Source organism: Canis lupus, chromosome 15 (genome assembly GCF_003254725.2).
Source record: "Canis lupus dingo isolate Sandy chromosome 15, ASM325472v2, whole genome shotgun sequence".
Lineage (NCBI taxonomy): Eukaryota > Metazoa > Chordata > Mammalia > Carnivora > Canidae > Canis > Canis lupus.
The window spans coordinates 46,702,808-46,728,164 of record NC_064257.1 but is presented as its reverse complement, the minus strand read 5'-3'; the positions used below and the strand labels follow the sequence as shown (position 1 = coordinate 46,728,164).

Here is a 25,357-nt window from a genome sequence, read left to right as displayed (position 1 = left end):
TGGGGAATTTAATTTTGGCTCCCAAAACTCTCCCTTCTCCATATTTGAAAAGAAGTCAGCATTTATTACAGCTTTAGGGATATTCTACTTCTAGGAAACTCAAATAGAAGGAATATATTTTAGTAGCGATCCTTTTATTAGCACTTGAAACTCTACCTATTGAAAGATGTCTTTTATTAAGATGGGAGAGGATTGTGAACATTAATGGCTCTGATTACCTGTAGAAGCTACCACAGAGATGGTACCATTTTCCTTGAAATTAGGGTAAAACCTTAAATTATTAAAGGGACTTAAAAGCCCACAAAATGTATTTTCCTCATCTCTGTGTCTCAGAAAGCAGCTTCTTTTATAGTATTTTATGTTAGCAAAACACTTCGACTTTACAATAATAAAGTCATCGTTTTTTAGGTATGGTCAATGCGTATTTGAGATTGTTTTTTTAAAAACCAAAACCATGTTTTAAGGTCAACCTTTGTTTTCCTTGAGCTGGCTTCTCAATTTTGTTAGCCCTATCTTCTCTGTAAAGCACAGATTCAAGGAGTCAGAAGCAGGGGCTGGGCTTGATCTGGGGGATGCCCGTCAGGCCTGCCCTCAGTGAGCACAAGGCCAAGTGGGGAAGAGAGTGTTCCTGCCGGCTACTCTGGAAGTCTGCAAGAAACACATAGATTAAATCTTGTTTTGGGCAAACATTTCAGAAACACAGTAGTTCCTCAGAATGAATTCAGTAAGGGCTGAACCTTGATAGAGGGGTATGCACATTATTGTCTTTCCTATTTCAGACCTTAAGGTATTCATAGAAAATCTGAATTGATAACATAACCTAGAAGGAGTTATGAAGTGGTTTTTTTAAAACTTCTGCCAAGGTCTGCCTCTTTTGAGTCAAGTCTGTCTGTTCATATGTGGTAAATGCATCTTATTTGGAAAATTACTCACTTTCTTGAGGTATGTATGCTTCTTATACTTCTACTATTGTATTAATTGTGATGGTTTATTACATAAATTCTCACATGGTCTCTAGTAAAGGAGACCTTTGCTCTTTTGTTTAAGTAATATTCCTATTCCTCACTAGTGTATGGTTTGTCAGCATCCTGCTACATTTGGACCAGGCCTATGGAATTCTTTCATCCCTTTGGGTAGAAATCTCTGCTTTACTTATTACACCAACAATTCAGTGGATGGACAAGGTTAAAATAAATATCATCAAGGCCAAAGACAATATTTGTACAAATTATACAATATAGTATTAAAAGATTTTCTAAAATTAAGAAAACCTTGATTTTTTTTCTTATGTAATAGTTCACTTTAAATATATAACTCCCCAGTTGTGAATCAGAGTAAGAAGTAGAACAGAAAACCATTTGTGTTAGCTATTTCATACATTGTTTCATGTTGTGGTTTTGTGAAAAAGATTTTATAAGCCTTGGGATCTAATAAGAGGCTGAGGCCCTGTTTGGTTTATAAATATGTGTGAGATATTTTTTAGGTCTTCAGAAATAAAAGCAGAGAATCATTTCCTTATGTTATCAATTCCTCCATGGGAAAGCATATTAAAATGTAGAGAATATAATAGTATATAATTTAGCAACATAATATATAATGTGGGTTGAGAGACAATTACAGTGTTTTATTTCCCTATATTTTCCATTTTAACTGAATGCATTTTAGCAACAATTGGTTTCTAGCTGTAACATTATTTTAGCTGTTTCATAAAGCTTTATAGCAAATTACTGTGGTGTACCAGATAAAATAAATTCCTGATTTCACTCTTAAAAGTCATATTATGAGCAGACATAATTTTTTACTTTCATAGGTAAGCACGTATTTCATAACAATTTGTGTATGTGTGCTGCCAAAATCTTAGTTCAAGATTGTTGTTCCTAACATTATTTTAGTGGTTTCCTCTGTATTTAAGGTTTTGTTTTATGTAACAAATCAAGCATCTTTTTTATTTGGTTCATAGTAAGCTGATCGATACAGCACTGAATTCTGGGGTCACACATCACAAAGTAAACAGTATCTACTTGAATAAGACCTTGTTGTGTTTTCCATTCACACAGTGCCTACAGTGTACTGTCTCCCCAGACAATCCTACCTTGTCCTCTTTTCAGGTGATTCTGGAGCTAGTCTTTGACCCTTCTGTGTACACTTCCTGCGCTCTCTCCAATTCTTACTACAGCCTAACTCTTCTTACCTAACCCCACATCCCATTTGGTCATGTTTTTATGTGAGAATGTTGTAATTCCACCCCAAGATTTTTTTTTCCTTTTTTTTTTTTTTTTAATTTTTATTTATTTATGATAGGCACAGAGAGAGAGAGAGAGAGAGAGAGAGAGAGAGGCAGAGACACAGGCAGAGGGAGAAGCAGGCTCCATGCACCGGGAGCCTGACGTGGGATTCGATCCCGGGTCTCCAGGATCGCGCCCTGGGCCAAAGGCAGGCGCTAAACCGCTGCGCCACCCAGGGATCCCCCAAGATTTTTTTTTCATATAGAAAAGACTAGAAAATAATTGAACTTACCAATAAACAATGCAAATATATATTGCATTATATATTCTTAAATTTGCATATGTAAAAGATAATGATTTTTCAAAATTGAGGCATAGTGTGAAGGCACAAGTGAATTTTTTGAGGACTTTTTTTTAGAATAGTTTTAGGTTCACAGCAAAATTAAAGGGAAGGTACAGAGATTTCTCATATGCCCCCTGCCCTGTACATGCATAATCTTACCTATTATCGACATCATTCATCAGAATGGTACATATGTTAGCAGGGATGAACCTGCATTGACACACATTATTTCTAGAGTCCATAGTCTGCATCAGAGTTCACTCTTGGTGTTATACATTCTTTGAGATTGGACAAATGTATAATAACATGCATCTGTCATTATAGAGGCATTCAGAGCATTTTCACTGCCACCAACATTTGCTCTGCTCTGCTTATTCATCCCTTCGTCACTTCTATCAGCCCCTAGCAACCACTGATCCTTTCACTGTCTCTGTAGTTTTGCCTTTTCCAGAGTGTCATAGAGTTACAGTTATACAGTACATAGCCTTTTCAAGATTGTCTTCCCTCTCTTATTAATGTGCATTTAAGATTCCTCCATGTCTTTTCATGGCTTGATAGCTCATTTCTTCTGGCAGAGAATAATCTGCTGTCCGAGAATACCAGTTTGTCCACCTACTGAAGGACATCTTGGTCCATTCCAAGTTTTGGCAGTTATGAATAAATCTGCTTATAAACATCTGTGTGCAGGTTTTTGTGTGGATACAAGGTTTTTTTTTTGTGTGTGTGTGTATACAAGTTTTAAGTTCATTTGAGTAAATCTTAAAGAGCACGATTACATGCTGAGAGTGTGTTTAGTTTTGTAAGGAACTGCCAAACTGTCTTCCAAAGTGGCTGCACCATTTTGCATTCCCATCAGCAGTGAATGAAAGTTCGTTTCTCTGTGTTCTCACCAGCATTTAGTGTTGTCAGTGTTCTGGATTTTGGCCATTCTAATATGTATGTTGTGGTATCTTGACGTTTTAACTTGCATTTTACTGATGGCATAAGATATGCAGGTGAAACTTTTTCAGTAATAATATATTCTTTACAATTTAATTTCTTAATTCATTTTTAATATGAAGTAGCTTGTGAATCTAGGCTTTTTGCCTCAGCAATATCCTTTATCCTTTAGTATTTTTGTCCTCAATGTTTTGTTATAGTTAATAACCAACAGAATGCTTCCGTATATTTAAATGAGATAATATGCATGCAAGACTTGATTATCTCAGTACAGTCATTATGAAATGCATTGAAGATGCAAGATATATCTGTCAGTCCAAAGAAAGTATTTTTGTGCAGTTTAGTTTTTTTAATTCTTCTCTACAAAGACTATCTTATTAAAAGCTACACTGGCACCCTCTCTAAATGTGGGGTTTTTCCTGTAATTATAAAGAGAGCAAAGTCTCCTATTTTACAAAAGTAATACTAGAACACAAATGACGAAAGAAAAGAGCATGGGACAAGAAGACTTCTAAAACTACAAAGCTATTTATTTTTAAAATATACTGTAAAGAGGAGAGATGGGGACATTTACCAAATTAGTCAATAGTGCATTTACATTTGAAACTTATCTGTTAAGTCCTGCAGCTGAACCACCTTTTATCTGTGCACTATAGGATCATGGTGGAGCATGATCTTCATATTCATGTAGACCAAAATCTCTCTGCAGTGAGCTCTTTTTTTTTTTTACCTGGTGCTTTGCTTTTTCTGCAAGATGTGGCCAGGCCCCTATTGCTGTTGACTGCAGATTGAAATGCTTCAGAGACCTGGAGGTGTGGCCGAGACAGGCCTTTCTCAGGTCTTAGGAAGAGCCTCGTATAATGCTTTGGTAAATGAAGGTGGAAATCTTAGATGAAAGACCTTGATGTTGAATGTTGAATCAGTTGAAGTATAACATAGGTCTTTAAAATCTTGGCATGTAGCTCAACTTAATTATGATCTAGCAGCCAGGCAAAGCCCTCTCTTGTAAACCAGCATGTTGTAGGGTGGGCTACAGATGCAGTGTCTATGACTGCACGTGCCTCTTTCCAACCTGGTTGCCACAGATGTGTGCCACCCAGGTTCCCTGACTGATGTTGGCTGATCCGCGGGGGAGTCAGAGAAACTTCTCTTTCTTGTCTGGGTCTTCTGTAGCCCTGTGACTGAAGAGTACCTTTCAGTTCACAACTATCCCTCCTGGTTCTTCCACTTATTACACCTTTTTTAGTATTTGGGCAAGATGGAGGCTAAATGATAAGCATTTTTAAGAAAGGGGATTTCTTTAGGGGCACCTGGGTGGCCCAGTCATTAAGCAGATGACTCTTGATTTTGGCTCAGGTCATGATCTTGAGGTTATGAGATGGAGCCCCTTGTAAGACTCCAGACTCAGTGCAGAGTTTGCTTATCCTTCTCCCTCTGCGCCTCTCCCCATTTGTGGCTTGCTCACTCCCTCTCAAATAAATAAATAAATAAATCTTTTTTTTTAAATGGGTTTATTTGGTTCTAAATAAGTGACTGTTTCATGTTTTCATATTTATATCTAAGCATTTTGTCATTTTCTGTCTGTTTTTATACGTTGAAATTGGTGTTGATGGTTGATAGGGTTTTATGTGTAGTTGTGATGTGATATACTTTTGAACAGTAAAATTGGTGAATTTAAAATTTAGGAGAGGTTGATGCAGCCTCACAATGCTTTGTTTTGTTCTAATATATTGGACATTTTATTTACTTGCCTAATATTTAGAGAAAAAGTAAAGAAAACTGTAGCATATAAATTATTTTCTGAAGCCATTTTCTCATTTCAGCTTATTAGAATTTGCAAATGAGACAGGAATAAAAATGAGTGTGTCTGGCAGAGGCAGAGGTAGTAGCAGTTCAGAATTCTTGGGTGGTCTCAGGAATTAATCTGGACATAGAAAGTAACATGACTTATCAGAAATGCAGTGGACGTGGCAGGATTTTCAGAAGAGTGTTCATATGCTGACTGTTTCTGGCTGTGAAGTATTTGATAGGAAATGGGTAACCAGTTACCTAGATGTTCTTTGTACCACCTGTAAAATACGGCTTGCTCTAAATTTTAGAATTAAGACATTGAGATATCAGCTATTTAGAATAAAAACATTCTTCTGAGGATGAGGAATTCATATAGGAGATGTTGCTGTCACTGTTAAATTTGTAGACCTTACCACAAGTTACTGATACAATTTACACCAACTTTTCTCAGGATACAACCATTTTTAACACTTAACACATCAGATGAGTATGTTTTTTGACAGTGAGACATATTGATACGTCTTCAAAGAGCCATCTCCCCGCCCCACCCCCCCCACCAGCCCCAGCAGTGCTGTCACATGTTACTCCAAATAAATTAGCTGTCAGTGGTTGGACTAAACATGCTACTGTAATTTTAAAAATTGAAGCATACAATTAAAAATATACAATTGTGGTTTTCTTTTTCTTGTTCATGGTAACGTCCATTGACCCCTGATACATGAATCAGCAATAATTTCAGCTGCATATAACAGAAAACTCAAGCCACAGTGGCTTAGTCAAACCGGTCTTTTTTTTCCTCTGAGGAGAGCAGCCAGGTAGATGGGTAGCTTTACAACGTCATCAGATCTGAGGATCTTTCTACCTTCTGTTTGGCCCTCCTTTTGGTTGTCCACCAAGAATGCCACAGGAGTATGTAGAACTCAGGTGGAATTTTTTTTTTTGTGTGTGTGTGTGTTGTGTGTGTGGGGGGGTATGTGCAGCCAAAGTGCAGAAGGAGGATCCCTGTGGAAAGGCTTGTCTGAGGTTTATGTGATTCAGAATGATGAAATAGTGTGTCTGTATCTCTCTTTTCTCTTTCTCTCTGCCCCTTCCTCCCCCCCTCCCCCGTATCTTTCTGGCTTTAATTTAGTACTTTATTCTAAACAAATATATCTTTGTGTTAGTTGAAAATAGTGGATGGAAATTTGGGTTCTTAAGGCATTTGCCCTTGTATAAGGGGAAAAAAGAAGGATTTCAGATAGAAATCTGAGCAACCTGAGGTTTCTGTATGGAATATAAGAAGAGTTGCAATGAATAATTAAACAAGTTATAGCTAATAAAATATACAGCACATTGCTTCAAACTAAAACATTCTAACTCTGCCTTAGGGATGAATGCTTTTCATTATTTTTTAATTGTTGCCAGGGTTGACCTTGAAGTTCTTTTCTGGCAGATAATTTGTTATGGTAAGAATGAGATCACTAAGCATTTTAGCACAAGCCGCATGATGCATAAGAGTTTCTTCCTATTATATAATGGTGATGTGATAAGTCTGTTTTCCCGGGAATTTGTTCTTCATTTAGGTGGTAGCTTATTTCTCAGCTCCTGCCTTTGGCAACCTCAGTGTTGCTGTCCCGTAGAAGGATCTCTGGGGTTATTATTCAGGCCCCTGAATCCATGCCATATTCATACTTAGGTGTTGGCTAACCTCTGAAGGCCCACGGACACCAGGGGAATGTGCCTCCGTTTGAAATGAATACCAGGGGACTGTGCCCCGATGAAATGAACATGGGAAGATCTAGGCTCTCCCTTCTGCCCTCAGGAAAATGGTATCCAGGGAAATGAAGCTTCCTGAATAAAGTTATACAGAATTTACCCACATGGCTTTTGTCACTATTTGGTCTTTCCTCATAGTTATTATAGGACTTGTAATTGCAGACTGGTTACCAATATGCCTCATTACTGGTGTTTTTATGACAGATTTCAAAAAGAAACCATAAAAGGCAATGAAATGTTTCATTAAGTTAATTTGCAGTTCTCCATTTACATTATATCTTATGAAGAACGGATAATAGAACATTATGGCTACAGAATTGGTAAAAGCATAGGAAAAATCTGTAGTTTTCACCAAATAGGAAAACTTGTTCTGCCCGATTGGGGAATTCAGCAGATACTGTTGCTTCTTTAGAGTGTGTACTGAATTTTGGACTTGAGTAATAAGTTCGAAACCACATGGTATGGATGTGCATAATATTAGTAGATTCTGTGTATACAATTTGAATTTAAAAAATCAGTTAATTTAACCATATGGTATGCCTTTTTTCTTTGTCAGTAACATTTAGAAAAAAAATATGTTAGTACTGCAATTCTTATCTTTTCTCACAAAGAAAATCCAGTGTGTGTTTGTTTGTTTATTTATTTATTTTAGAGAAAAGAGTGTGAGCAGCAGTGGGGGAGGAGGGGCAGAGGGACTGAATCTGAGCACTCTGCTGATCATGGAACCTGATGCTGGGCTCAATCTCATGACCTGAGCCAAAATCAAGAGTAGGACGCTCAACTGAATAAGCCACCCAGGTTCCCCAAGTATGCTTTTAAATAAATATAAATATTTACACTATATGTGAAACTTACGTGTAAGAATAAGAAATAAAAGTACTACCAAGTATTCACATATTGATGTAAGAAGTCTTAGTTTCCATTATTACATGTGGAAGATACTTGTTTTTACATTTTTAATATTTTTGGTAATAAAAAATATTTTTGGTAATAGAAAAGCTGAATTATCATACGTGATCATTTGAATTCTCTTTTGAATGTGGTACAACAGTAGATACCAAGTGTTGTCTACATAAAATTTTTTCCTTTCAGAAGAAAATAAAAAGTAAATTGTTTTTCCTTTCCAGAAATTGTCAGTGAATATTGGTTCATGAAAAACCAACAAAAACTCCTATCATTTTACTGAGCATCTATTTCCTTATTGGTGTCATTCAGCTTTAAAAGGTGCTTATTTATAGACCTTTTGAAGGCAAACTGTCCTTGGCTTATGGTGTTAAAGTTGTAAACTTAGGCCCTTTGCACTGGCGATGTTAGTTTACATTTTGGTATGGTAAATCCCTAGTCAAACAGCTGTTGTTTAACATTTATAAAACTTCATAAAATTGTGGCAAAGCTGTCATGTTTAATTTCAGGTACATTCAAAATACAGAAAACCCATAATTGTTAACCAAAGGCAAAGGTGTGAAATGAGTCTAAAAGAAACAAAGATCTGCTGCAATTTCTAGGCCACTACAAACTGAAGTATAAGAAAATTATAACTAAATTGTCTTGATTTACATGAAGTTAACATGCCTTTTACTATAGTTGATTTATCTCCAGCCTTATTGCCTAAGGCTTGGTTTTTCTCAGCTCAGAAAAGAAATTCTAGAAAATCATTCAGAATTACTGCTTTAGTTCTTATTATAATGGCCACTTTTATACAATATAATGAAATCATGCAGCCTGATAATATTTCATGCTACCCTATAAATTATTATATATTAAAATAATCAGATTGTGAATATTTTAACCCTTGTTACAGCTTATATTTTGGAATATTCTGGGTATGTTTACTTACTGTCTAATTTATAGGTTGTCCTATTTACAGTTTGGGTAAATGAACTTGTGGTTACAAACTGGATTTGAAAATACTGTCTCTGAGTAAATTGAGACTTTAACCATTTACATTTTTTAAAGAATATGAGTAAGGAGCAGGGGTTTTTGGTTCTTTTAATATTACCTAGAGTGACTTTTACTCTTTTTTCCATGGTAGATCTCTTGGTTGGCAGTAGGAAGTTAGTTACCTGTAAATGGGTTATGTTGTAAAAACTCTACTAAGTTGATGAGTGCCATTCATAGCATATTTATAAAAGATGATATTACAATTTAGAAATAAGACAACCAGATTAGCTTATTTAATGTGTAATGCTCTGGAAACTATAGACATTATTTTATGTGCTATAAATGCATAATGATTGCATCTGTATAATACATATTTTGTACCTTTCATATACTCCTCACTGAGCTGCTTGAGGCATTGAGGCTGGGTGGCTTTGAGGTTGGATATATCTATCTTTGGATCTTGGCCTATGTATCGGTTGGTTAGTGAGCTTGAGGAAACCACTTAAGTCCCAAGTCTATAAAGTGGGCACAATAGTAGGGTCTTTGGTGAAGATTACAAGTAATGATGTAGAAGTGGAACAACTATTACATTATAAGTGCTTGATGAGTATTAGGCATTTATTAAGTTCATCTTATTTTTTATCCTTAGCACGTAGGTCAGAGTCCAGTTAGGAAGAGGTAGAATAGGTAATCACCCAACTCATTTAGATGTCCTAGAAAGGGTTGCAACTACTTTTGTGCCTTGTAATTTGAAGATTGTTCTCATTGACTTGACTCATACCTTCATAAAAGCTTATGTGATGGGATATGACCGTCTACACAGCCTAATTAGAAACCTGGGAGCCATCTTTGATCCTTCAGAATTAAGCTTCTTTTATCTACCTGTGGATCTACCCCCACCCCCCAATAGTTGAAGTAGCTGCTCAGTGGAAGGAATAGTCAGGAATAGCATTTTATCACATACAGGGCACGTAGTGGGTTGGAGTAGATTGCAGGGGTGAGGGAAAGAAGACTGGAGAGGGGACGATGCCAGAGAGGGGGCTTGCATTAACAGAGGCTAGAAGTGGAAAGCATAGTGGCAGGGGGCATAGTGGTTAGACCAGCACATTTAAAACACACGTACAAAATATTCACGGAGGTCATTGGGTTCAGTACTTTCGACAGAAAACATTATGGTGTCATTTACTAAGTGATAATGTGGGCATTTCGTGAATGAGTTAAAAAGTGATTGTAACCGGAGTGAGTTAACTGTTGCTATCAGCTGTACTTTGAGCTCTTGGTTCCTTCTTTTATGTTTTTAAAAATAGGAACATCTTGATTGAATTTTCCGTGTTTCAAACATCAGTTTCCCTGCTTTTATCGTACAGTGGTCTTATATGTCATGAGTATGAGCACTTAGTAATAAAATGTTTCTGAATATAATTGAAGTTACTATTTTATTTTGGTCTTGCAAATGGAAAGGTCACAGAAGTAAACTTTAAAGTAATTTAGAAACTTTAACCTGATGTAAGTGATGAAACTTGGCAGCTGTGATTATTTAGAATCATTACATTTTTCTAGAGAAATAATAAATGACATTTGAACAACTGGGCTAGCTCATCTACCACCACTTACTGCTTTGCTAGAAGATACTGAGCTGCTTTTTACAAACTTCATTCTTACCCTAACTTTACTTTGATCAACTATTCTTGCTAAATAAGGACAAAGTGTGTATATTATGAGTATATTAATGTATAAAATCTTATGTCAGCGTATGTAATCTTTAAAGATTTACTTTTTATTATCTTTTAATAGTTTTTTCATTCATAGAGTGAACATTCACTGGTTGTATGTAAGTCTCCTTAGTGAAGTCTAATAGAAAAATTATATAAGAACTTAAACATTAGTCATTGTTATTGTTAAAGCATTTGTTACATCAATCTAAACTATATGGAAAACTATTATTATGAAAGTCTGTGTGCTGAAAAGATGTTCAGTATCATTATTAGTGAGGGAAATGCAAATCAGGACAAAGTGAGGTACCCCTTTTGCCTACCAAGATGGCTATAATCAGACAGACAATACCAAGTGTTGGTGAGGATGTGGTAAAATTGGAACTCTCATGCGTTGCTGGTAAGAATGTAAAATAATATAGCTGCTCTGGAAAGTACTCTGGCAGTTTCTCAAAAGCTTAAACAGAATTATCATATGACCAGAAATTCCAAGAGAACTGAAAAAATAGGTTCACACAAAAACTTGTATGTGAAGGTTCACGGAAGCATTAATTTATAATAGCCAAAGAAGTCAACCTAAATGACCGTCAACTGATGAGTGGGTAATCAAAATGTGCTATAGCTATCTGGTGGAATACTATTGAGCCAAAAAAGAAATGAGCTGACACATGCTACAACATATATGAAGCTTGAAAACATTATGCCAAATGAAAGAGGCTAGACAACAAAGGTCACATACTGTCTGTCTGATTCCATTTATTTGAAGGGTCCGGTATAGGCAAATTTACAGACATAGAACTGAGATTAGTGGTTGTTAGGGGCTGGAGATGAGGGGGTGGGGAAGAATGGGACATGGCTGCTAATGGGTACAGCTTCTTTTGAGGGGAATAGAAATACTTTGGAATTAGAAGTGACGGTTGCACATTTTAGTGTATTAAAAATCACTGAAGCACGTATTTTAAAAATATACATTGCATGGTATATGAATTATATTTCAATTAAAAAAAAGAAGGGGCACCTGAGTGGCTCAGTCAGTTAAGCATCTGCCTTTGGCTCAGATCATGATCCTGGGGTCCTGGGATCAAGCCCTGTGTTAGGCTCTCTGGTTGGTGAGAGGCTTGCTTCTCCCTCTCCCTCTCCCTCTGCCTGCTGCTCTCCCTGCTTGTGTGTTCTCTCTCTGTTAAGTAAATAAATAAAATCTTGAAAAAAAGACGGTGGATGTATAGTGCCACTGGCATATTTACCCTAAATCACTACATCTACCTTTCCGGTATGCCTTTTTGAATAACATAAAACGTCATTTAAATCTATTTTTGTGAACTTTTTCAAGTAATTCTTAATTTTAGTTTTCTAAATTAGGTGAAAATAGAGTATTAGTTGGTATCAAAGAATATTCATACTGAAATATGGACTTAATAAGTCAGCAACCATGAGGGAGAATAAGTACACAGACCAGATTTGAGGTCATCCTGCTTCTTCTTTCTATCACTGACGTCATTAGAAAATCAAAGTTGCTTATTTAGTAAATGCTATGGGAGAATGCTATAAAATTTTTATTTCAAAATCGTCCTGGTATCTCCTACCAACTCTTGTTTCTAAATAGAAACTTGACTAGTTCTTATAAAGTGATGGTTTCTCAGACTCTGAAAAAATCCCACTTAGCAGCTCTCCTGGCACCTTCTTGGTGCCTGTCCCAGATCTCCTCTCTCAAAGCAGAGACAGCCTGGCCTGTCAGCTGTGCAACTTCCGGAGGGAGGGTGAGCTTGCTGCGCATGTTGCTGCTGCTCCGTGCTTCTGCTCTGACACTTGCATACCACCTTTCCAATCCTTTGGTCTCTTCCTCAAGGGAGGTGGGGAGTAGGTAGATCCCTGCCTAGATTCACTGATGAATTCCCAGCCTCTCCTATTTGAGAATTTGTCATAAAGAATACTTGGCTTACCTCCTTAAATTGAAATTTTAAGTAAGAATTATTTTAAAATAACTCGCATGCTCTGAAAGAGGTATCTAGATTTTCTATAGAGTTAAATTTAGATACATGGTTAAATTGAGAGAATTTAATCCTTTTTTCATTTATCTTATTAGCTGCTTAATCTGTCTAGTATTGTTTTCTAGCTTTTAATTTTCATGTAATGTACTGTGAATTCTTTTGTAGCTTTCTTTTCATCTTTTTTGTAGTTTTTGATGATACAGGTTGATTCCCTGAATTTATTTTCATTGCTACATAATATTCTATTATAATGAATGTAATTTGTTTCCTTTGGATGAAAATTCTTTGTAATTTTTCTTTACTTCAGAGCATAGCACCCTGAATACTTTTAGGTGTTTCCTTGTGCAAAAGTACGATGGCACAACAATTTTTCTGAGTATATTCCTGTAAATGAAATTGACAGGGCGTGGAGTATGCATATCTTTATTTTTTTCTGGTTATTTGCGAGTTCTTCTGCAATTTACAGTCCTACCAAGAGTCTGTGAGCCCTTGTTTCACATTCTTGCCAACACTGTATTCATGAGTTAAAACTTTTTGCTGCTCTAATAGGTATGAGTGGTTTCTTACTGATGTCTTTCAATTACTTTTTTTTTTTTTTCAAAAGAGCCCCCAAGTACCCAGATTGGAGGGAAATTGTGTCTTTCTAGCTCACACTCATGATTTTTCTTCTGACTACCTCCGTGACCAATGGGAAGGACCCAGCAGTTATACACACAGCAGAACATTTGAGGAGTTCCTCTAGTTGTCAGTCTATACTTTCCCCCATACAGCTGTTGTGTCTTAGCCGCCGCCAAGTCCTGTAGCGCTATGAAGTGGCATTAGATGCCGTGCCACACCTACGTGGTCTGTATTTGCACCGTGTACCCATTCCTCCTTGCTGCTGTCTCCTGGGCACTGGGTGGCTCTATAGCCTATAGCCCAGAGAAGTTCTCTCCTCCATTTTTCTCCACAAGGAAGGAAACAAAACAAAATAATGGAAACCACAAAAATAAAATCTCAGTAAACTACCCTGCTGTAGAAGCGTCTGGCATTGTCTTGGTGATTCTTCTGCTTTACTACCCAGACTCTCATTAGAAACCTTTTCCAGGTGGCAGCAGCTTTACAAACTCTTTATTAAGTGTTGAATGTCCACCTATTAAAATGATTACTAATATTTAGGGTTCGACTTTTTCTCTCAACATCATTCTCATCTGTCTCTTGCTTTGCTTCTCCCCTATTCATCTGCTCTTTCCTTTTTCTCCTTTTAAATTCTTTCTAGCTGCTGCTATATCTTCTGACCCAGAGCTAGCTCCTTTTCTCATTTTGTGGATAGTATCTATGTTTAAATGAAACTGTCTTCATTGTCCCCCCACCTTTGAGAAGAGCTTCACAGTAGTTGAGAATCCTTATTCCTTCAGAAACTCCATCATTTGCTGGTCACAGTGGCCAAAATGCTCTGTATGATATTCACGGGCTGGTTATCCTTCTCCAGTGCAGGTATGGGCTCCAAATTCAGTTTTCCAAAGAGCTTCCCTGACTTCTTACCCCCAATTTTATAGTCTTCTTCCTGACCCACCAACTTTTATCCCCTCATGCCTTCTTTAGTTTCTCTTTTTAGCAGATTTCACTCTCTGATAGTCTGTGTATTGAACTTGTGTACCTCTTTTTTTCTCTTTCTTCCCCACTAGAACAAAATGTCAGAAAAACTAAAAAATCACAGATGTATTGTCCTTTGCATTGGTTTAGGATAAAAAAAAGTTTTGACCGTGGCAAATATGTAAACCCAGGTATACGTAATGAAATAGAAATTTCAACAAACTTTGGGCAGCCTGGGTGGCTCAGTGGTTTAGCACCGCCTTCAGCCCAGGGTGTGATCCTGGAGATCCAGGATCGAATCCTGCGTCGGGCTCCCTGCATGGAGCCTGCTTCTCCCTCTGCCTGTGTCTCTGCCTCACTCTGTGTCTCTCATGAATAAATAAATAAAATATTAAAAAAGATCTCAACAAACTTAAATTTGAATTTACTCTATATTTGGGCAAAGTTTCAAAAGAAGTAAACTTCGAGGGAAAAGAGTTTTGTTGATTTTAATGCTGTGGTCACAAAACTGTACCTTCAAATTTTATTTATTTCTGGAAATAGACTAGAAATGTATTATATTAAAACAGCAATTGAGTCCCTAACATAATTGTCCTGGTGTTACTCCACTTATTTGCTAAATACTTCTAATAGTATAATGGAAGGAACATATATTAAATCTCACCAAGAAAATTGTAGTTCGGGCTCTTTTTCAGGTTTAGCTATTCTTGGAAGATAGAATTACCTATGTCGTTAAACATCATGAGCTTTTAAACTTCGGCAATTTTAAAGTTCAAGCCAAATTAATAGATGAGTTGCATTTTTTTTTTTTAAAGCAAAAGAAATGGTTATTTAAAGTTTAAGCTGAGACTCTGAGGGCAGTAAGCGTTCTCTTGCCCTTTTATAGACTCTGACCATATTTCGAGAGTCCTTGAGGAGAGAGAGCTGCAGAAAGCAAAGAGTCTGTTGCGTGTGGGGCTGCATTCCTGCTCTGTCCAATATTTGAGGCGCACAGAACCAGCAGCACCACACTGAGCCCTTTGTTCTTCCTGTCGGGCAGAGCTCGAGATAGCTTACTGTAAATATGGCCGCCCGCCAAGCTGTGGCGCACATTCTTTTTTTTAAATACTGTAAACTGGCACAGGCTCAAGAATTACAGTTCTTCCTTTTATTTGCTTTCTCCCTCCATACTGAAGGTTTCCTCTCTCTCAAGATAGAAAAACAGTTGTTGTGGTCTGGGGAGAAAGTGCCCCAACAGTCCATTCTTTTCTGCCTTCCTCCTCGGCCTGGGTAGGTTTCTGCTGAACTAAGCAGGATAACTTTATTACTTATGATTTTTAAGAGGACAATGTCCTCTCATGGTGAGGAAAAGAACTCGAGTAGAGAAGTGTGAACAGAGTTGCATTCAGAACACTTAATGCCATGTTACTTTAAAAAATTAATTCTGTGTTGGTGTTTTCCTACTTTTCTTTGTTATCATGATTTTTACTTCCTGTTGTCCTAGAATATTTTTGGTTTCAGATTCTAGTTTTAATGCGCCTGCTTTACTTTCTGACATTACCAAGTTGCCCTCCCCTTGTGTTGGAATCTGTGTGGCTGCCGCTAAATTGAAAAGAGGTAGAGGGAAATGAAGGGTGTGGAGGTCTGCCTTTCAACTACAGGGTGTGTCCCTTTTGAAACTTTTTAAAGCAAGAAAAGCCTTGGAAATGTTATATTTTTTGAAAGAATTATTTGCTCATGTTAGTAAAATAGAGATGACAGAAAGGAGTAGATATTTTCTCGTTGGAAACACCTCGTCAAAATTTTTAAGTTTTGCTGTTTTATTGATTAATCCTGCACATGGGAACTTCTAGACCCGAGTAGAAATTAAACGTGTATTGTATTTGTGAGAAAACCCAGCTAAGATTGAACGTACTGTTCTTCCCTACTTCACTGACATTAAAATTAATTTATATAATAGACACGTGTCAACATACTTACTTTTTCATTTGGCTCATTAATCTCTGTTTCTTATAAAAAGACGACTTCACTAGGATGTAATTAGGGCATATTTGTCTTGTTTTCAGATACAGTTAAAGGTGGAGGATATTATATTTATAATCAGATAGGTTTTATGACAGTCTTTTAAGGATATGTGGAGAATCTAAGCATAGATGATTAGCAAAAGAAAGGGAGTCTGCTTCGACAGAGATGCCCTGTCAGTTACTGTGATGAATTTTCTTTATACCTCATATATGTTTAATTTTTTGAGGGGGAATTTTCATTGAACTGATTGAAAATAATTTTAAAAGGTGGGCAAAATTGGAGCGCCTGGGTAGCATAGTTGGTTAAGTGACTTGATTTGGGCTTGTGTAGTCATCTCCAAGTTGTGAGATGGAGCCCAGGCCTGGGCTCTGTGCTCAGCAGGGAGTCTGCTTGAGATTCTCTCTCTCCCTCTCTGTCTGCCCTTGCCTCTGCTCACATATGGGCATGTGCAGGCTCTCTCTCTCTCTCTCTCTCTTTCTCTTAAATAAATAAATATTTTAAAAGAAAAAAAAAAAGTTGGGCGAAATATATCGGCTCCTTTTGCCTCCGTTTCCTCATAAAATTTAGGCTGTTAAACTAAAGCCTAAGTATCTATGAGGTTGTTTTAGGCACATTTGTAATTAATAGTTCTTACTTTCAGTATTTCTCTAGAAATATAGTATATAATTCCTCCAGTATAGTGGAAAAGCAGTTAGGCTGAGCATTAGAAGGCCAGCTTCTAAGGCTGTTACTCATTCTCGGCCCAGTCTCCTCATCTGTAAAATAGTGAGTAGAATGAGATCCTTTCAGCTTGAAGAGTTTAGACAAAATTCTAGGATTATTTTGTCTTTTTTATAGACTAAAATTTAATGAATAATGAGAACAGGATAAGGTAACATAGAGCGTATTTCATTTACATTGATAGAATGTAGGTAGGTGTTTAATTTTGTAATGTTGTATAATTTGAAGAAATTTTTACCTTCTTAATTCTCACTTGGTTCCTTTTTCTTTTATTTATAATAGGCTATTATAATCTGATATTCATAGGGAGATTGTGAGTAAAAATGGCTTACAAATTAGGGCATTTGTGATTTTAAGTGGTTCCAGTGAAGATAAAACCTTCTAGGGAGAGAATTCCATTTCCTATCTTGAGAGGCAGCTGCCAGGCACCATGCTGAAAGACTTTGAGTCTCAGACCCTGGGTTTCAATCTTGGTTATATTACCCAAAAGTTTTGATCCCTGATACAATTCATTAAAATGCTCTGATTCTGTTTCCTTATTTCTAAAATGAGGATAATGTGTGTCGCTTTTACAGATCTATTCTTAATTTCAATTTTAGCATTTTAAAACATCATTTTTCAGTTCAAGTTGGGAGACCTTTTGTTGGATATCTAAAGTATTGTGCTCGGGGAGAGTGTGTACATACCTGGATAACAAGAATGGAAGGCATAATGGAAAGTTAGTTGTAAAAAAGTGAATGAGAATGTAATAATATAGATGGAGCAATGAATTTCAACTGGTAATATTTGTAAGACTATATAAGAAGATAGATTAGAGCTGGGCCTGAAAGGTGGGGGTAGGATTTCACCACTGGGAGAAGGGAGATAACCGGGAGGGGCTTCCAGTCAGGACAAAGAGAGCCATCAGGGTTGGAGGACTTGATGCATTAATGGAACTTGGTTTCTCTTGGAAAGAAAAATAGAAGTGACTTTAGAAGGCAATTGAAGTATAGCATCGTTTTTTATAGTAAGAAATAATGTCTCACCTGAAAACATATTGGAAACTCACATTAAAGTGCTGGTTTACCCTAATGTCTTATCAGAGACATCTACCTTCTTTACAGGCTTTTTCTAGATCACATACCTAGTAGGTATGTGTGTGTGTGTGTGTGTGTGTGTGTGTGTGTGTGTGTGTGTATAAAATCAGATGCTGCTGAAAAATCTTTCCATTACAAGTGACATATAAATTGCTTTAGTAGAAGAGTGTTGTATTCTAGTTTTGAATTTTTGAACAACTTAAGAGCAGAGATTCTCTAAAGAGATTAAACTGTCTGAAGTGTATTCATAAATCAGTGGAAGGATTGGCATATTTAATTTTAGTTATTATCCCTTAAAATCATGCTACAACTGAATACCTTTTCTCTGGAATTGTTCCAGTAAATATCTGAGTTTAAGTGTTAATAACTTGGAAAAATAAAGAAGCTATTGGCTTTTTCCTTTCATATACCTTTCATTAGGCAACATAAAGTTTGAAATACTGTTTCATGATAGATTATTTAAAATAATCTACAGTGAATAAGATTGCTTGTAGGCACCTTGTATTTCTGATTGCCAATAGGAAATGTTTTTCTCAAACCTTGAGCCAAGTATATTCTTCCATGTTAAGAAAGCTTCTTTAGTGTTTGGTATCTGTTCAGCTTTTGGGTACACCGAGATCATCAGTCACATCACCTTCAGGGAGATAAACAAAATAATGAGTAGTGGTCAATAGTAGGGCTTTTGTTTGCAGAAAATATTAGTAGCACAATATAAATGAGATGGAATATAGCATATTTTTAAAACAGGAGATCATGGTATAGTATCTAGAATTCTATTTCTGCCATTGTCATTAGTTCAGTAGGAGGTTTGCAGGAAGTGAGATAGCTTTCTGCTTTTGTTTATTTACCCATTGGACACATTTTAAGGTGGAGTTATGGTATTTAATGTTATGTTTTATCAGAAAATATATCTTAATTTAAATAGTCTTTATTCACTAAAACATGTAAATAAATTTTACTTCTACTTTTAGGTCTAGTCTACTAAAATTATGACCATGAGCTTTTTATATATGAGCAATATCCATCCGATGTTATTTCTTTTCTGACTACAGGGCCAAGAGGAGTTGGTATAAGGTCGTAACAGATGTTTGCAGAATGAATAAATGAAAAATTAAGGACCTAGAAATAATCATTTCTTTGGGAAGAAGTTGAAAAGTTGAGTTTCTCCACCTTGTCCTTTTAATCTTGTGCTTTGGGTGCTTAGTAGCTTATAATCATAAGCAGTGACCTCATTTAGTGCATCTAATCTTTAGATCCTCCATTTCAAAATCTCTACACAGTAAGTAGTACCTATCTCAGATTAATGAGCATTGATAATGTTTTTGTATTAGCAAGATTTTCCAGGAAGTGTTTAGGGTAAATTTGTTAAGTATCCCTCCTAAATTCTTGGTGCTTTTGAATGTCTTTTACTTCATCTCCCCCCCGCCCCGCGCCCGCCAAAGAATTAGAAACTATTTTGAAAGGGACTGCTTATACACAAAGTTATTAGGTATAAATTGTGTTTACTTTCTATAAGGGGAGTATGCCTGTTTATTTCTGTGGTGTAGTATTGTCTCTGGGAGCCTCTTTTGTCTCTGAACATTTACAGAACTGTAAAATTGTAAAATCATCGGGCAAAGGGGTCCTTGGGCATTTATCTAGTTTCCTCTGCAGACAGATCCAGAGACATTTTTACCAACTATCTGGTCTTAACCTATGATTATAAGAATTAAAAGTAATGAAGGGAACTTAATGTTCATAACTTCTCCTCTGAATAAATGCCTATTGGTAAGAATGAGTCTTCTGATTTACTTTTAAACCAGACAGAGAGAGTGCTTTCTTTTTCCAGATACTTAAATTTCAGCACCCTCTTCCGTTCATCTGTCTGAAAATTTCATATAAATTGCATAGTTAGCGGGGCGCCTAGGTGGCTCAGTCAGTTAAGTGTCTGCCTTCAGCTCAGATCATGATCCTCGAATCCTGGATTGGAGTTCATGATCAAGCCTTGTGTCTGCTCAGCAGGGGGTCTGCGTCTCCCTCTCCCCCTGCCTGTCCCTGCTTGTATTCTCTCTCTCTCTCTCTCTCACTCTCTCTCAAATAAATAAAATCTTTTAAAAAAGTGCATAGTTAGGGAAACTCCTATTTAAACCTCTTGATTTTGACAGCATTCCATGTGATTTTATCCAGAATAATAAACATGTTTCTTTTATGTGCAGACATACTGACACACAAATACAGTATTGAAAGAAAAAGTTAGGAAGGCTAATTATATGATTCTTCTAACCATTCCACTTTCATGATTACATTCACGAGAAAGACTTTAGCAAAATGAATTGAATAGCAATGTTTTCATTGCCTAGTAGAGTGTTTTGTTTTTTTAACTGTTGAATTATTTTAACAGGTCTGTAGTGAGGTTCTTCCAATGCTGAGCCATAGGAAGATAGGCATTCATTAGGTGGAAAAATTGCCCTCCAAACTCTTGTATTGGTTTTTGTGCTTTAGCCTATCCAACCAGGTCAGTCATGGGGTTCATGGGGCCCAAGGTGAAGGTTTCCTTCCAGAAGAAGCAGGAAGTCTGCTTAGTTCTGTAGTTAAATCACATGGTTGACTCTGGCCAGTTGTCTTGCACCTATCACCAGCCATCTATCCCCACAGGACAAATCTTACATCCATCACCCCTGCTGGAAAAATACTTCAAAATGCATGCCTCCCAGTAGATGGGCTGGCTGCATCATCTTGGTATACAAGAAAGTATATTGCGATTAATTTTAAAAGTTACTGCTTCTGAGAAAGGTAAGTCTCTGGTTCTAACTCCTTGGTGCCCATTAGTGATGTCTAATTTTGTGAGATTCTGTGTGGTGTATGGTGAGGCTGAGGCAGCCAGGACAGCTAACCATGAGCTCAGAGGCAAGTCTTCTTGCTTTTTGTGGTGTAGCTCATCTCTCCTGCTTTTTGTTATACAAAATTATTGTGTTTGTTTTGTCTTGTTGTCCTCATTAAGAACCTATCAAGGGAGTAGGTATCACTGGATAAGGATTTATATAATGACGTCAGAGTGGGCTAAATCCTTTTGCCATACAGAAACAGTAGATTATGCTTTAAAATTTAGAGAAACCGAAAAAAAAATTCAGAGAAACCGTGAAGTATTTAAGAGAAACACTGAGCATGAAGATTATACACAAAGTACCGAAGAAGTATGTATGTGTGTGTGTATGTATGTTATGTATTTATTTATTTTTAAAGATTTTATTTATTTATTCATGAGAGACACAGGGAAAGAGAGAGGCAGAGACATAGGCAGAGGGAGAAGTAGGCTCCATGCAGGGAGCCCGATGTGGGACTTGATCCGGGGACTCCTGGATCATGCCCTGGGCTGAAGGCAGGCGCTAAACCACTGAGCCACCCAGGGATTTCCCGCCCCCCTCACCCCCCCATTGAAGAAGTATTTAAATGTCGGTTTTCAGATCTGTGATCATTTAAGTTCTGTCAGTTATTTTTTTTAATCCAACTAAATTTTTTCTATTTCAAGTGAAGTATATGTCTCTGCTAATGCTGCCATTTGGGGCCTTTAAACTTCTAGGGCAACGCTACAGTGTGGGAAAAGTGCAAATGAGAAGGTGGCTTATATACATCACTTGGAATTGTATTCTGATATATTCTTAATCCATGTTATGGGCATCTTAAATGAAAATTTCTAAAGAGCTCTTCATTTTATTCATCGATAGCAAACATTTCAAACCACATAAAATTACTAATGCCATGCTATGTATGAAATCACAATTTAGACACTTGCCCTTGTAATCCATTCTGGATCATTTTTGCATAAAGTCTATTAAGGGAAATGATGTTTTTCCTTCGCTAACAGGTAATTGCCAAGTATGACCCGCCCCACTGCTCGCAAAGAATTCTGAAGTGCAGACTGCATTTTTACAGAAGGTAGTTAATGGCAACAAGCTGTACAAGGGTAGAAACAGAAAAGAGCTAAAGGCAAGTTTAGAAAAGGCCAAGAAGGAAAGTTAGTGCGTACCAGAGAAAATATGCCCCGTATGGTGTAAACAAGCTCTATCTCCACAGGGCTGCGTCTTTGGGGAAATCATGCTGGACAAAGTGGAGCAGACTTAGGAATTGCGATTTCATATGAATTGAACCCCACTTTCTGGGGTCTCTCTGTGGATATTTCCAGAATATCCGTTTGTGCCTTTTATATTGCCCTATCTCTTTCACTCACTCTCTCCCTTCCAGTGCTACTTTATATACGGATCCAGTCTTTAGATCCCTTTCTGCTGCTTCCTTTCTTAGCCACATTTAGAAATCATTGAATCATTATGTACTGATAAAATGTGTAGGACGCCTCTCACACTCCATGTAGCTAGGACCAGAGAAGGATCAAATACATAATTGTGTATGTTAAAGTACCCTGTCATTTTATTAATAACAAAATACCAATATTGGCTATTTATTCATAGTAATGAAATAATACTAACAGTAGCAGAGGCTAGAAGTGAGGGCTTTAGTGGGGAGCGAGAAATCAACCCTGACACTTAAAGTGCCACTGCACAGCAAAGAATTCTGTTCTCTTGGTTCTCTTCTTTGAGGAGGTACTGACTCAACTGAAACACATTCTTTTGTTTTAGAACAAATCCAGAGAAGTGAGTACCTATTGTGAGAGCTCTTCCTCCTCCCGCAGGAAGTGACTTGTAGGTGAAATCAGAAGTACAGGTCTCAGAGGCCACAACTCTGCAAGAGTTTCAGCAGGTGCATGATGTCTGAGGAAGTGAAGGAGAGGAGGACAGGTAACTGGCATATGGGGAGAGGAGGACCCTACTACCCCAGCAAGGGGATCAGGATCCTGATCTGAGTTGGGGAGAAGGAGAGAGATGGACATGTAGGGGGAATCAATGGTGAGTGATTGTTGAGTGAGGATTTGGGGAGGAGGGAGAGTTCAAGATGATGCCAGGGACCCGGTTTGGGCATCTAGGTAGAAGATAGAGGAAATAGAGCAGGAGGGCAGATCTGTGGAGGAAGATTGAGTATTGCTTTGGTGTATCTCTGAGTGGAAGCATACTGAGTAATTTGCAGAGTTTCTTGGTTTTGTTTTTTAAGAGATGTATTTCTGCTTTTCAGTATGTTGGTATGGAACTTAAGAAAAACAGGTTTTAGTGCTTTTTAAAAAGTTCTTCCTCAAGGACTGTTCTAGTTCTCTCTCTACTGTCACTAAAGTAATGCTGAACATAAATCCTTCATGATATGAATAATGAAAAATTTGTGTGGTTCTTTAAACTTAGGAGGTATATTACATTTGCCTTTGTGACTTTATGGATATTAGGTTGGGATTGTGGTTAAGCTAATGAACTGAAGAACTCAAGTTGATGGTCTCATCATTCAATCCAGCAGCTTGTCTTGAATTTCAGGCTAATATCTATGTTTATACATGATTGCTTAGCTAAAATTTTTTTGGTACGTTAACATTTTTCATATTAAACCCAAGCTGAATTTTAATCGACATTTTTTCAGTTTATTTGAGAGTATCTTTAAACTTTTTAGTATTTGATACCTTCCATTTAAATGTTGGCCTTGCTGATTTAACATTATGATAATATTTATGTAATATGATACAGACCAAAAAAAACAATTATACTATATAGGCATGCCTTTCTTTTATTACACTTTATTGTGCTTCACAGATGAGTTCTATAGGGTTTGTTGTTTCATTTTGTTTTATATTTACAAATTGAAGGTTTGTGGCAACCCTGCATTGAACAAGTCGATTGGCACCATTTTTTCCAATAGCATTTGTTCATTTCATTTTCTTGATGTCACATTGTGGTAATTCTTGCAATAATTTAAACTTTTTCATTATTATATTTGTTACGGTGACTGTGATCAGTGATCTTTGATGTAACTATTATAATTGTATTGGGGTGCCATGACCTGTACCCATATAAGACAGTTAACTTGAATGATACACATTGTGTTTGTTCTGATTGCCCTACCGACTGGCTGTTCCCCAATCTCTCCCCCACCTCGGGCCTCCATACTCCCTGAGACACAGTGTTATTGAAATTAATAACCCTACAATGGCCTCTAAGTGTTCAAGTGAAAGGAAAGATTGCACATCTCTCACTTTGAATCAAAAACTGGAAATGATTAAGCTTGGTGAGGAAGACATGTTGAAAGTCCAGATAGGCTGAAACCTAGACCTCTTGCACCACACAGCCAAGTCGTGAGTGCACAGGAAAAGTTCCTGAAGACGGTGAAAAGTGCTGCTCCACTGAACACGCAAATGATAAGAAAGTGAAACAACCTTATTGCTGATATGGAGAGTCTGAGTGGTCTGGATAGAAGATCACACCAGCCACAACATTCCCCTAAGCCAAAGTCTAATCCAGAGCAAGGCCCTAAGTCTCTTCAGTTCTGTGAAGGCTGAGAGAGGTGAGGAAGCTCCAGAAGAAAAGTCAGCAGCTGGTGCATGAGGTTTAAAGAGAGAAGCCATTTCCATAACATAAAGTTATGAGGTGAAGCAGCCGGTGCTGATGGAGAAGCTGCAGCAAGTTCTCCAGAAGACTTAGCGAGGATAATTCATGAAGGTGTGGCCACACTAACAGATTTTCCATGTAGGTGAATTAGCCTTCGTTTGGAAGAAGATGCTGTCTCAGACTTTCCCAGCTGCAGAGAAGTCAGTGCTGGCTCCAGGGCTTCAAAGAGCAGGCGCTGACTCTCTTGTTGGGGGCCAGTGCAGCTGGTGATTTTCAGCTGAAGCCCATGTTCATCCACCATTCCAGAAATCCTAGTGCCTTTGGAATTACGCTAAACTTACTTTGCCTGTGCTCTATAAATATAACAACAAAGCCTAGAGTATAGCACATCTGTTTGCAGCCTGGTTTACTGAATATTTTAAGCCCACTGTGGAGATCTACTGCTCAGAAAAAAATATTTCTTTCAAAATACGACTGCTCTTTGATAGTGTACCTGGTCACCTAAGAGCCTCGATGGAGATGGATAGCAGGATGAGTGGTGTTGTCAGGCCTGCTAACACAGCATCCATTCTGTGACCTGTGGATCAAGGAGTCATTTTGTCTTTCAAGTCTTATTATTTAGGAAATACATTTTGCAAGGCTGCAGCTGCCATAGGTAGCAATTCCTCTGATGGATCTGGGCAACATAAATTAAATTTTTTCTGGAAAGTATTCACTGTTCTAGATGCCATTATGAACATTCATGGTTCCTGGGATTAATAGGAGTTTGGAAGAAGTTGATTCCAACTCCCATGGACGACCTTGAGGGATCCAAGACTTCAGTGAGGAAGTAACTACAGATGTGGTGGGAAGAGCAAGAGAACTAGATTTAGAAATAGAGCCTGAAGGTGGAA

The 25,357-nt window shown here is 37.3% G+C and overlaps 1 protein-coding gene across 4 annotated transcripts in view; it reads left to right on the top strand.

Annotated features, from left to right (window-relative positions):
• The window catches only part of NR3C2 (nuclear receptor subfamily 3 group C member 2), a 330,635-nt gene that overhangs the window by 47,304 nt on the left and 257,974 nt on the right, over positions 1 to 25,357 (top strand). The window contains exon 1 of one of the 4 annotated variants that reach the window (XM_049094174.1): positions 15,147 to 15,478. The exons of the other annotated variants lie outside the window; for them this stretch is intronic. Coding sequence (XP_048950131.1) covers positions 15,273 to 15,478 — 206 coding nt within the window. The 5' untranslated portion in view covers positions 15,147 to 15,272. Of the gene's footprint in view, positions 1 to 15,146; positions 15,479 to 25,357 lie in introns of those variants that run through there. 4 annotated transcript variants of the gene reach the window in all.